General features: G+C 35.1%; 2 protein-coding genes and 1 non-coding gene across 8 annotated transcripts in view; 1 reads left to right on the top strand and 2 right to left on the bottom strand.

Moving 5' to 3' along the window:
• The window catches only part of LOC114873803, a 72,274-nt gene extending 61,946 nt beyond the window's left edge, over positions 1–10,328 (bottom strand). Inside the window, exons 1-2 of one of the 2 annotated variants that reach the window (XM_029182507.2) lie at positions 10,224–10,328; positions 9,801–9,894 (exon numbers count right to left, since the gene is read on the bottom strand). In XM_029182507.2, coding sequence (XP_029038340.2) covers positions 9,801–9,894; positions 10,224–10,244 — 115 coding nt within the window. In that variant the 5' untranslated portion in view covers positions 10,245–10,328. Of the gene's footprint in view, positions 1–6,319; positions 7,477–9,800; positions 9,895–10,223 lie in introns of those variants that run through there. The other variant, XM_029182508.2, reaches the window with a different exon arrangement.
• Positions 10,329–11,385: 1,057 nt separating this feature from the next.
• Trnaf-gaa lies at positions 11,386–11,458 on the bottom strand. The gene has a single exon. It is a non-coding gene; the product is annotated as a tRNA-Phe (tRNA).
• A 22-nt stretch (positions 11,459–11,480) lies between these two features.
• LOC114873814 (lipid droplet-associated hydrolase) lies at positions 11,481–13,511 on the top strand. Of its 5 annotated transcripts, none has more exons than XM_029182532.2 (5): positions 11,609–11,703; positions 11,782–11,806; positions 12,041–12,360; positions 12,435–12,626; positions 12,699–13,511. In XM_029182532.2, the coding sequence occupies exons 3-5, from the start codon at positions 12,052–12,054 to the stop codon at positions 13,119–13,121; spliced, it is 924 nt and encodes a 307-aa protein (XP_029038365.1). In that variant the 5' UTR covers positions 11,609–11,703; positions 11,782–11,806; positions 12,041–12,051; the 3' UTR covers positions 13,122–13,511. The 5 variants fall into 5 exon arrangements, with proteins under 5 accessions (XP_029038364.1, XP_029038365.1, XP_029038367.1 ...); XM_029182533.2 differs by having other exon boundaries at positions 11,620–11,703; positions 11,779–11,806; XM_029182531.2 differs by lacking the exons at positions 11,609–11,703; positions 11,782–11,806 and adding an exon at positions 11,481–11,602.
• The last annotated feature ends 143 nt before the right edge of the window (positions 13,512–13,654 follow it).

The following is a 13,654-nucleotide window of genomic DNA, read 5'->3' as shown; positions in this document are numbered from 1 at the left end:
TCGAAAAATTATCTGCATGTGCACACTTCGTGCATTTCCGCGTTTTTAGTCTGATTCAAAAATATCATTCGTAATAAAGAGGAATGAGTTTCGTATAAAATATGGTTCCTCTGAAATAGTATTTAAACGTTTCAAAATTCTATCTATTTATCCTTTTCTTTTTTTTTTTTTGAGACATGAAAAATGAAAGAAACAAATTTAGGTGATTATTAGATTGTATCATAGAAATTTCGAAATGCAGAAAGTCTGACACAATTTGATGACATAAAAGTATTGCAGAATAACACTTGTGACATATCGAATTAAAGCTTGAGATTTCATGAAAATGAGCATAAAAGAGTTTCGTCAATATTCTTGATGTACATAAGCTAATCATTTGTCGAAACGCTAATTGGCAACACTAATGATAAATCATAAATTTGTTAATCCATTACGTGTTCCAATGAAGACCCAGCCATTCTGTATGAAAAATATTAATGAAAAATTGATGTAGTCATTTTCGTCAAATCTTAAGCTTTAAATTGGTATGCCATGAATGCTACTTTGCTGCACTTTTATGTCATGAAACTGAAACCTTCGACTAACAATAAGATGAATCCTCTAGCTTTTCTCTAAAACTATATCAATAATCTATTGCATTAAATGGTGCATTTCAGTCTAAATTCTTTTATTTCTGATAATATAGGAATTCCAGTCTTTCTTTTTGAAGAGCCAACCCCCCTCCCCCTTCGACCCTTACCTATTTACCCAAATGTAAGCAGCAAAGGGGTGGATTATTTTTTCATCGTCATTTCGCTAAAGATCTTAATCTACGAATGAGCTTGTCAGAGAAAAAAGTGTGTTAAAAGCACGGGAAAAATACGTATCGACGAAAAGCGAAGCCTCATCTTTTCCAGGCAAGTTGCCCGTACACGCGTCGAATGATTTTCATGGTTCGTTAACCATTCGTCATTAATCGACGGAGTAATCGGTCGGTCTCCACCTCGGACGCCCCTTATTCTCGTATTTCACAAAGCTTCAACAACGTGCACAGGCAGGCGTTAACCTTCTCGGTGTACCAGCGTCGACTTTCGTCGACAGGCATTTTTTTACCAACATATTCGTGTTACCGTATCGTTATAATCGCTGGACATACAGTATTTAATCGTAATACTGTTCCAATTGTAACACCAAGCGGTATCTTATGCAAAATGAAGAAAAACGACAGACCAATAAATAAATTAAAAAAAAATATATATTTTGATTTTTCATTCATGCTCTTTTCCTCCGTTTGTACGAAGATCAATACTAATTTTATCAGGGACCACTCATTACACAAAAATGTCTGTGATTTCCGCGTAACGTTACATCGCCGTATCAGAAAGGTTAACAATCTGCCAGCGGAGCCAACTCAACTCTGACCCCGACTATTTTGTCAGAATCACGATGAACATACTGGTTTATGCTACTGATAATAGTGTATCTTGCGTTTATTAAACTCTCTTTCGCAATCGTTATTTAATTTAGTGATTTTCAATTATAAATTTAGCGAGCGTGGATTATTAATCCTTGTTCGGATTACGGAGGCCGCGGTGGCCTTCTAAATTTTTAATTAACCGTGCTTTAACACGTGTTTATATAATTATTTGAAAATGTATGTAATCCGCTATTATCTTATCGAGTTTTTAAATATGAACTTCGATGTTGTACACGTTCGAACGAACACTTCCTTGAAGCTCGAATAAAAATAAATTTCAATGATAAAATTATTCGTTATATTCTACCTCGGTCCATTTCCATTAGCCTTAAGTATATCTTAATTATATTAGCGATTTATCGTTATGTATCAATAAAATATCAACCGCGCCTCTAGTACCAAGTACCAAGTCACTACAGCCCCTCCACCCACCTTGGTACACAACAGTGATGGGTTATCGATGGATATCGCTAATATTCTACCGTAGATTGTACACCTGGGTGCAACGAAGGCTTCTCTTGGTTAAGGAAGAGGTTAAAGGGAAGGAATTGCCTACCACTTGCTTTTGGTCTTGGAAGAACTTAAGGAGAATCTTTGGAAAAGTCTTGCACCTCCCTATCGAAACTGTCACCACGGAGAAAAGGGTAAATATGGTTAAACACGTGTGATTCGCAGGCGACTTTGCTAAACCTCGTCATTTCCGAGCGTTCCTTTGGCGAAGCAGCCGGAACATTGCCTCTGCTCGCTTCTACCCGCCTTTGCTCGCCACGATGTTTCGTCTGGCAAAACCAAGGACCGGTTTTTATAACCTTTGGAACACACGTTCGATGTTGGCTCGCTTCGTCTCGCCTCACCTTACCACGCCTCGCCTAGCTTCATCTAACCTAACCTCACTTCCAACTCCCAGCTGCACCAAACGAAAATTCGTTAAATATTCCCCCGCGTTACATTAACCTACCGATCCTCCACCAAAAATTATCACTTAACGCTTGCTTAACCTACAACTACTAGGGCGACACTAAAATGAAAGCGATTAAAGTTAACGAGTAACGGATTAATCGGTAAAATGATCTTCCATGGAGAACAAGATTGATCGGAAAATATTACCCAATTTTTACCACGTTACTGTAAAATATATGTATTTTTTATACTTGGGTAGATCGTACAGTTTCCGGTTTGAATGATGGTAACTAAACGTCGTCTATTCAACGATAACTTTAGGAAGCAACGATCGTTTAACGCTTGAAAAACTGCCTAAATCGATTGGAATAAGTACCGGAATTCGTAATCTATAGAATAAACGAGATTCGTTTGCCCATAACGCTAAATATTTCGACCGTACGTTTGGCACCGTCGCTTCCGAGAGACGCCAGTTCCCGTCGAATAAAAGAACCGAATACTCTCTGTTATGTATTGTTTATTAGATCAGAGAAAACAGAGAAAAGGCTTTAAATTGCTACGCGAGAATTGTTTATTATTCACTTCGACGTGTTTTATGCATTCTCACGATTTTGTATAGGTTTAATTTGATTTACTCAGTAACTACCCTGATCAACTCAACTTTTAATCAATTTTTTTAATTTCATTATTTGGACACCTGATAAGTACTCGATCGTTGAAAAACCAAATAACTTATTTCCATAAATTTATTTCTTACTAGCAGATGGCATAATTATTGTATATGGTTTCTGAATAATTTTAATTTTTTTTTTCCATAAAAATTGCAACGTGAAAACAAACCGAAATAAAGATGCATATAAAATACTAAATAAATTTAATTGATTATACAAATTTATTAACAATTGAAGATATAATTCTAAACCAGTAATTTCAAACTTACACTGCTTGGTTCTAAACGTTCGAACTGTACGTTAATTCTAGTTTGTAGAAACTATGGTTTGCCTCTGTACGTGCTCATAAAAGATGGGCAATAGAATGCATTTAGGAAAAGGGTCAGCCGAGACTAAACCGTGTAAGAGAAAGTTTGAGAAAACTGACCTGCGAGGTGTGCGGTTCTATCTTCTGCGAAACGAGAACTTCGTTTATTCCGTTGTACGGAATACATTTATACTGTTATTTTAATCTTAATCCCACGCTTCAAGTATACAACTTTGTGCTTTATGACCGGAAATTAAACTGACTGTACATAGGGTACGATGCGAATAGGGCGCCACCACATTTTATTTAATTCAAAATTTAACATAAGCCTTCGGATTTTTTCTTGAAATTAATTGAAACTTACGTAATTTACCAAAACGAATATTTTAGAGAAATTTCGTTTTAAATAATCTTAGCTTGCAAAAAAGAGTGAAATAACAAAAAATAAAACGAATTTCCGGAATTTGATGTTGGAAAAACTAAACTGCTAACGTAGTTCTTATCGACGGAGGACGTATTTTAATATCCGAATAAAAAGCGCCATTTTTCGATTTGTCGTTGTCGGTAATACGAGCAATCATGAAATCATACCGACAGAAATGTTACAACAGGAGAGCGCAGGGAATCCACTAAATGTGGTGAAAAATGTGAAAGAAATCCATGATCGATACACGAAACGTTATTCGTATATAAGAAACGAGCGATTTCACGAGATACGGTAGAAAATAAACGTGTTTGTTAGATATTACGTCTATACGATCGAGTGTAATCTTTTATATTTCTGTGCCTGTTACGAAATTCTATCGTTACAGAAAACAACAACTGTGCTCCACAAAAATTACACATACCGATTCTATTCAAGTTTCCATCCTATTAGAAATAATTTAGAAGATTGAAATAACGCTTTCATTTTTTGCACATGGAACCCCCCATGAGATAAGATCAGCTATTGCTTATCGCAATAAATTTGTTGTAAATATTAATATTGCAAAAGAAAAGAAACAGAAAAAAGCGCCATTCAACTTGAGCCTGATTAAAAATTTATCATTAAAATTCGACTATAATATTTAAGGGGTCTGTGTCTAAGGTAGTTGAAGTTAGGTTATGTACACGTTTTCAGATGAGTACTTAACGAAGATTAGCAAGAAAGATGTTATATATTGCGAATAATTCATCTGTTTATAAGTATGGGCAGAATTATCACAAAATCCTGAGTAATAGACTATTACTATTACTCGTATTTTATATGAAAAAACTGAACTCCCTATGCAATTAATGCATGGGGTGTGTCTATTACTATGTTGATCAATAATAAACAAAAGTACAAGAGAAAAGAATAATGTATCGCATATAACTGTTTCTAAATATTAAATCAAACACTTTAAAAATACAAGTGTTCTGTTACATTTACAGAAGTTCAGTTTTACTAAGAAAAAATCAAAGTTTTCCTCATTTATAAACATAAATTAATATTTAAACCTTTGAACTTCTGTGTCAAGTTGGCTTGACATTTTCTTATCATAGTAAACATATGTATGTAGTAAACAAAAACAAATATAGTTTATTTCTCATGAATGCTTTAACATATATTATTTCTAACAGGAAAATAATGAAACACAAGAGTTTTTGTTGAGCGAATACAAAGAAATGTAAAGAATGCAAAGGGTTAATATTTTGTGGAGCGTTTCATCCTTCTTTCATTGTAATTATCATTTGTTTGGATTTTCAATTCTGCCCATTCTTAACAGACTGTTTTAATTCTCATACGTATGCGTGAAAACTGTCTTAAACTTAGAATAATTTTCAAATTAAAGAATATTCCTCGAAGCTTTAGTTCTTTCTATCCCTCTGATGCTATTTATGCAATACATTTACTACAGACTACTATATGTGATCTAACATTGTGCATTTTATAATTAATACCAACTGTGTGAAAGTATAAAACAATAGAACCCTTCCAAGAACAGTTAGATCGTCATTTGAAGTGTAAAGGGTGAATAAGTTGATTTTTTTTCATTGGAAAAGTACTTTTGTTGTATCACCCCTACATTGTGCGATCTTTTTTGTCCGGGGGTACACGTGACAATGTACGATCAAGTTGTATGACACTCTTCTGTTTATCGGTAAAACGCATGGCACGCATACCAAATGATTTTGCTGCTTTTCGAAGGCGTTCAAATTCTGATACGATAAAACCACTATTAACCTCAAAACAAACGTATCGGACGAACGATACACTTGATAAGGTATGAAGTAAATATTTTTATACATAAACATAGTTTGATAATCAAGACTTCTTATTTTATAATCTTCCATAAAAAAACATGCGTAACTAACCAATGTTAAGTTAAATTAATCGGAGTGCTACCGCGATGAATACCGTAACGAGATATAGCAAAAGTAACTGTTCCAAATTAAGACAATGCCTTTTGTACAATTTCTGAAGGCAACCGCGTTGGGTCGACGATCAAGAATACCGTTTGACTGTTTGTTACAATCAGCTTATTACGTCCAGTACACAAACAATTCTGATAGTGTTATATACGCCTATTGTTGGAAGCGAAATAACAATCTCAATTGTAAACAGTTCAGCCGTCGATGATTTAAAAAGAAACGGCAACTTCGTGTTGCATAATCCGTTGATAAGGTGATTGAACTAAAAATACTTAAAACTCTACGGAATGGTAATATATTACGAGAAGGCGCGAAAGTGCGATAAGGCTTTAGTAAATAGCAAAGAAATATTATAATTAAAAGAATGCGAAGAATATGAAAGAATGCTTTTCGAAAAATTGCAATAATTCCAATTACCCGAGACGCGTAGAAACGCATTCTCCTGCAATGTCGAACGTTCTCGACACCACGAATTGCAAACGTAAATATGTATGTTTTTGCGTTCAGAAAAACGAGGCAAGCACGAATGGACAAGCTCGATTCACGGACCCGTTTTGCGTGTACGCGGTCTTAAGGCATGACAATATTTACCTGCGATTAAGCAGAACTCCACTGTGGCGACTATGCGAATCCGACGTGAAGATAAGTTTCGATCATCCTGGAGGAAATTCTCCAAGCGGCTGATAAATATCCGTTCACAGAATCATAATCCTTTGATGGGGGCGAAGAAACGACAACTAGCCGTCGGATAGTTACTCCATGCCACAATAATCCACTTGTTTCTTCACTTATCCACCGTGAAACGTTAAATTTCACTAAGAAATACACACAATAGAGAGATCACTTTAAAACTGTTGAACAAAGTTCGCGAAACGTTGAATAATATTCACTCCGAAACGCGGTATATCGCTCATGGCTTCCCGAGGGCACTGAACCGTTACAACCAAACAATAAGAAAAAAATGTTCCTTTCTTTAAAGCGAAAAGCGGAGCTTCAACCGATTCTCGTTCAGTAAAACGGAATACAGAACGAAATCGATGGACGATGAATTCCGTTTACCATAACGTCCTTCTTCAGAAGGAAGGTACTCGAAGTACGGGTAGTAATAAGCTACATTTTCAACGAGTATCTTGAAATATCCAGTGGATAATAATTTCTACAGTTTTTCAGAGTATTTCTGACGGTATCGTAGCAAATAAGCGTTCATCTCGACGTTATGGAGTTTTTAGAAGTTTCACGGAAACAAGATTGATCGTCGAGTCAGTATTTGACAATTTAACTCAGAAATCGATCGAGGAATTAAATATGAAAAGAAAATCACGCCGGGGATAGAGTCAGAAATGGTGTACGTGACTTGAACGCTTCCGCTATATTCCCTTTAATGCGGGTGCCGGCCGGCTTAAAGGTACGATGCAACAAACGAAACGTTTGTAACCGATCGAATAACCAGAGAACTTTATGAACATAAATAAAACGATTTACTTTTCACACGGAAACACTGGATCACTTTTACGAACGTTTAATCCACTCGTATTCAGCAGGAGTTTGTATCCGAGCGTCTTTGATTCGTATCAATCGCTCACTGGGTAAAGTTATCACTGAACAATGTTTTTATACGAGTCAAACGAGAAACAACTTGTTTCGAAATACTGTGTGTACGTTGAGATTCAATAGACGAGTGAATAATCTTTACTTCCGGTAAAAAGAGATCCACCCGTAACGCGTCACATTATAGCATGCTCACCATCGAACGGTTGAATTGTGACTGCGGCTGACGGGGTTCGATGAAGTCACCCCCACTACCGGCATTACCGGTTAACCGAGGAAACGCCCAACCGGGGTTGAGAATCTCGCGGAAGCCACGCCCTCGAACACATCCTACCCCGTGAATAACACCTACCGTCGTTACTCCCACGGAACCTATCATGAAACTTGAATCTTTTCCCGCGTTTTCTCAAAGTGTAATGTACTTTGCGGGGAAGAGAGGGATTAAACTTAACAGTTTGACGGTAAGTATCAGGTAGGTACTCGTGATTTTGACGTTTAACTCTCTACGACGTTATTATATTTGTTTGTTTTGTCAAATACTGATTATAAATTTTGTAATTTTTGGTATAATAAAGACACTTTTTGATAAATTATATACGATATACGTCTTATTATTTGTGACACCATAAGAGTACGAAAATACTCAAGAAGAAATTAGGTTAGTTATATCGTATCGATCAATCGATCTTTATATCGCCATTCGCGCGGGAAATTGAAACCACTGCTTTATCGCTGAATTAGATATCCAACACGTTACATAAACTAATGATAAATATACAAGAAAAGATATTTTCGGTTTATCTTCTCAAGCGTTAATATTTTATAAGGAATAAACATCATCAATAAATTTTGTTGATGTTTAGAGATTTTCTATTAATATAAATCTGTTATCAGACAATCTTTATTTAACTTTTTGCATGCAACGTGTGATATCTCAACATCTAGATAACGTTTGATTGATGGAGTGAATGAAACCTTTGTGATAAACGTATTTGAGGACTTACATCGAGGAAGAACCTAACTTTTTTAGTTATCTACTGCTTGCAAATGTAATATAAAACTTACAGTAAATAAAAAATGTTGAAAATTTTTACAATCGCTTAAGTGTTATTTTATTTTCCGGGCAAAGTACTCAACACCTAATGAATATACACCTACGTCACGTGAAGACTATGAAAAAAGCACGCATGCCACTAACGCTCGATAACTCCCCGTTTCTTAGAACGGCACACCTTTGAAGCCTCGAAAGCGGGGATTTATGGAGCAAATGCTTTATCCCTTTTCAGATGTCCAAGCGAACACAGCTCGTATACAGGATGTCCCACATACTGTGCACCGCTGACAAAGTCGCGCAAAAGAAATGCGGGTTCTATTGGCTTGCCGTAGAACCCACCTTTCTCTAATACAACTGCAGCAACATGATTCACGCTATTTTGTCATTTGTCAAAATGATCACATTTACTAATAAACCAACGCACATCTACTGGAAATCGATCGATCTGGGCGGAGCGATCATATTTCCCCCCTTACCTTGGAATGGCCACACGCACTTTGTCAGAAACGCACAGTACCTTCCGATGTTCCCTACAATGTCCACTTATGCCCTAATGCAATTCTTTTCTATCATTAATAACTGCCGAGATATTCAAATGGCCTGTTATAGATACCTCAAAGATGGTAAGATATCTACAGGAGACGTTTGATTAGAAAAAAATTTCATTAGATAATTTCAATTGGTACATTACCAATTGCATTAGTCGGCTCTAAAAGTGGAGGTAACCCTGTATGAATGTCAACCTAACCTCTATACTGACCTATACTTAGCATATAAGTGCGCGCCATCAGCAATATTATGTACTCACAATATCAGTGTTATGTAATAAATCAATTAAGATTGGATGTCCCAAGATGTTGATAGAGAAGACGATCGGAAACAACGGCAAAAAATATAGACTTGAACGAGAAGCCTTTATATGTACTCATGTCCATATTTGTAACATTACAATTGTAAAAACATGATTAAATACTTGTGTGTTTATTTCCTTTTCCGAATCGTAATAGTATGATAAAAATGTGAACATGGCTGAAAGAATAATTCGGCCAAGCCCGACATCGTAAAACGCCATTAATATTGGCGTAATAATTAAGATAGTAATGGTCCAGTATTGGAAGGATAGATTAAGCATTCATGGCCCATAGCCACAACTGGACCAAAATTATCATTCCAGAAAAGTCCCACTATTATGCTAGTTATTACTGTAGACACCATTATTGCGCTAATAACTTGGTGACTTGGTAATCAGTTTGGGACCAAACTGGACCGTTAGTAAAACCCTATATGGGGAGCCATGAGCTGAAGACTGGATATGATATTCTAATTGCTAACAGTGGTGTTATGATAGTGAAAGTGTAATAATGTGCTTATGAAGATGGAGCATTAATTGTCTTCCATTTAAACCTCGGAAAACGGACTTTCAAAATATACTTCAATGCGTGAATATTACGGTAGGTACTCGTTAATTACCTGTTAAAAACGCCTTTTGGTCACACGCATCACTCACGTACGTTCGTGCAGTCGACTCCCTCGCCCAGACAGTCAATGAATATATAGCTGTCATCTGAAACAAACAAATAGCCAATAAATTAATAGCTGTCCTACGTACAAAAATGGACTGTGAAGAATGCACACAGCCATCGATACTCAATGATGCCCTGTTTCTTGGAAGTGCCCGCTCTCAAAGCCTTAAATGCCCAAAATTATCGAGTACCCTACCGTATCGTCATCGCGCGAAGATCAGTCGTATAGACATGAATACTGATCATTTCTATATAAAAGGAGGAATTGCTCACACTGCAGGAGCGTAATAGACAATGATCGAATAAAATACAAATGTTTTTGCAGCGATCGAGTTCGAAACGATACGGAAAAACAGTCATTTGATCATACCTGACGATGCGTACGCGTCATCGTCAATATGGCGTTTCCCTTGTGGCTCGGTGACTACCTTGAACTTCCGCCCTGCCCCACGAACCACTCAAACCTCCTCTTGCCGCCTGGTATAGCAGAGGAGCGAGTGGTACCGTTTTATGCGGTTTTTGCTGACAGTGATGCGGTACCACCCGGTACAAGCTGCTTCTGGATATCGCTCCGCCTACCGACACCATCGCAGCCACACACACTTGGTTTGCGCATGCGCCCTAAACAAGAGGCAATATGACGCGTATCCAAATTACCTTCCGCCATCTTTCCATGAGCCAGAATCAGTGGTACAACTCAACGCCTCTCTCTTTCTCTCGATCACTTGCCCGTACCGTGGGAAATATTGTGCCAGAGGAGCTACCAAAATGGCGGACCACCAACTTCGGCCGCCTATCAAAATTTAAAACGAATTTTTATAGCAAAATAATGGTTGTTGCTGCGTTTAAGCGTCCAATTCCGGTCCCTACTTGATGATACTTTCGCTGACTGCGTCATAAGAGAAATAGTCAATCAATTGTGATTAAGCGCAAATTGAAAATAATACAAATAAGCGATGAAAAGGGATTTCAAACTCATTGTGGAATTCCTCAATTTGAGGAAAAATGAATTAATTCTTTAAGTATAAACTTCAAAACTCTGTGATGGTTATCTACTGAAACACTCAATAATGTTTTATGCGATTCTTAAGATTTAGATTGCTGTAATTGCATATACTTGGATATTTGTTGAAAAGATAAAGACTTGCAAAATATTTGTATACATTATTGTTAAATTCGTAAAAGTTAATTTACTTTATTAATAACTGAAATGTCATTAAACCTTTTTCTTTCAATACAATATAATTATTGACTCGACTTAGAATTACGGTCAATTATTATATGAAAAATTGATATAATTCATTTTTCCTATTGATATAAAGTAAACATGTTTGTTATTAAAAGGCACAGAATATAAATCATAAAATACATGTATATGATTAATATTTCAATCAATCGTGTCAAATTTTAGATGTAGTAATTGCTTGCTTATTAGAGATACTATGATAAATATTGCTTTAAATGATTTATAGAACAAAATTAAGTATGGATCGTATTTAATACATATGTTAATAAAAATAAAAATTAAACCCTGCCGAAACCCGGGATCGAACCAGGGACCTTTAGATCTTCAGTCTAACGCTCTCCCAGCTGAGCTATTTCGGCACGTGTCGGTAAGGTCTGCCATAATGGTAGTTCCACAATTTCAAATTTTTACAAAACTCTTCAAAATATAATCTATATTGTATTATGATTATATTATCTATGTTGTTAATATAAAACTTCTTATGTTTGTAATAAAGTCTATATGTAAGTGTCATAAGGTTTATTTGTCATATGAAATGCATTACCGTTAAAGTACTTTGAATGTAATACACATTCAAAGCAGCATTGGATGCAACAGTAATACAGTAAATGTTTCTCTATATTTATTAGACTTATTACTTAATTAATAGCATTAATTCATTCATTTTTCTTAATTAAAGCAGCAATTGTAATTCGTACTTCAAGCAGGTTCGTACGCTGTTGAAATAATTATTATTCATAAAATTATTAAACATTTATCATATATGTGATATATTTAAATGATAAATTTGTAATATTAAAAGGTAACAATAAGAAATTTTATATTAAAATTTATAGTACTTTACAATATTTTAACCGTATTTAATGGTTAGGAATCCATATCATTAGCTCTGGTCTATAATTGTGATTGTAATTCCAATATGCTGTTCAAATTGATTACAGTAAAATACAATATGCAGCGTGCCATGCTAAGATGGAGTAGCGTGCCTACCCAAGTTATTGCAGAAGGTCGTTGGGTAGAAGAAGGTGTTGCAGAAAATGGTAAAAAAGATGTGGTAGTTGTTATTCCAGGGAATCCTGGCATTCCAGAATTTTATGAAGGATTTGCAAGAACTTTAAAGTTAAGGCTTCCAACTGAAGTGCCAGTTTGGGTAATTGGACACGCAGGACATGTACAACCACCAAGCAACTTAAGTGTTACAATGCCAAATGATTCAACCTGGAATGAACATTATAGTTTAATGGCACAGTTGCAGCATAAGGTTCCTTTTATTTATTAAATGTTAGTCCTCTTTCAAGAAACAAGACCCTGTTATTTGCTATAATTTCATTACAGAAAGAATTTATTAGAAAGTATGTACCAGAAGACGCAAGATTGCATCTTGTTGGTCATTCCATAGGCTGTTGGATGATTTTGAATATGTTAAAAGATGATCTCATTGCTAAAAAAGTAGCTAAATGTTATCTATTGTTTCCAACTATAGAACACATGGCCAAAAGTCGAAATGGACAATTCTTTACTAAATTTGTAAGTTCTATTAACATTGAACCATATATAGTACCATAAGATGTCAATTATATCATTGTTCTCTTCTTTCAGATTACAAAAATTCAAAGTTTATTGATTTTCCTTTGTTGGATTTTGTTCTGCCTTCCACAGTTTTTACAACTTTTTATAATTAGTGTGATGGCATACAGCATTCCCGGAAAGTATAATAAGGCAACACTTCAATTGTTAAACCCTCATAGTTTGAAAAAAGTAATTAAAATGGCAGAAGAAGAAATGGAAGTTGTGAAAGATCGAGACGATGATATAATTTCCAAGTATGGTGATAAATTATGGTTCTATTATGGTAATTGTGATGGCTGGGCTCCAGTTAAATATTTCAATCATTTGAAATTTACGCATCCTTCTGTCGATGCGATTCTATGTAAACGTGGTTATCACCACAGTTTTGTTTTACAATATGATAAAGAAATGGGTCACATTGTTGGAGATGCAATCAATGAGAATATATCATAATCCTAAATGGTAACTAATCTTTAATTTTAGATGTTCTTTAAAATAATTTTTTTATTAGGATTCTGCAATTTATTAGTGCTTATATTGATATACTAATAATTAACATTGCTTCAAGATCAGTACATGATCTGCATGAATAAAAAAGGTTATCTATATGCAATACTAAGTTTATGAACTTAATAGGTTATGGTAGCTGTTTAAACTAACTGTTATAGGAATGTTTTAGATTATCATACTAAACACTAATAAACCACAATGTTTTTTAATTTGTTTTAGAAATATAGATGATAATGTACAAGTTACAAGCAATACAAATATTTGTTTATTTTTTTATGGCTTTTAATATTGTATTAAATAAATAGTAAAATGTTTAACCTTGTTGAGAATAAACTAACAGTTGTTCTTTACTATACCTGAATTATACACAAATCAAATGAATAACCACAAAGTACAAGTACAACTTTCGAATACTAATGCAAGTTACTAAAATAACGGTTGAATTAAATTAACCGCCAAATCTTCGGCTTTTTTCG

The sequence above is a fragment of the Osmia bicornis genome, chromosome 11, assembly GCF_907164935.1.
Source record: "Osmia bicornis bicornis chromosome 11, iOsmBic2.1, whole genome shotgun sequence".
Lineage (NCBI taxonomy): Eukaryota > Metazoa > Arthropoda > Insecta > Hymenoptera > Megachilidae > Osmia > Osmia bicornis.
Note: the sequence above shows the minus strand (reverse complement) of the source record. Positions and strands in the feature narration are given on the sequence as shown.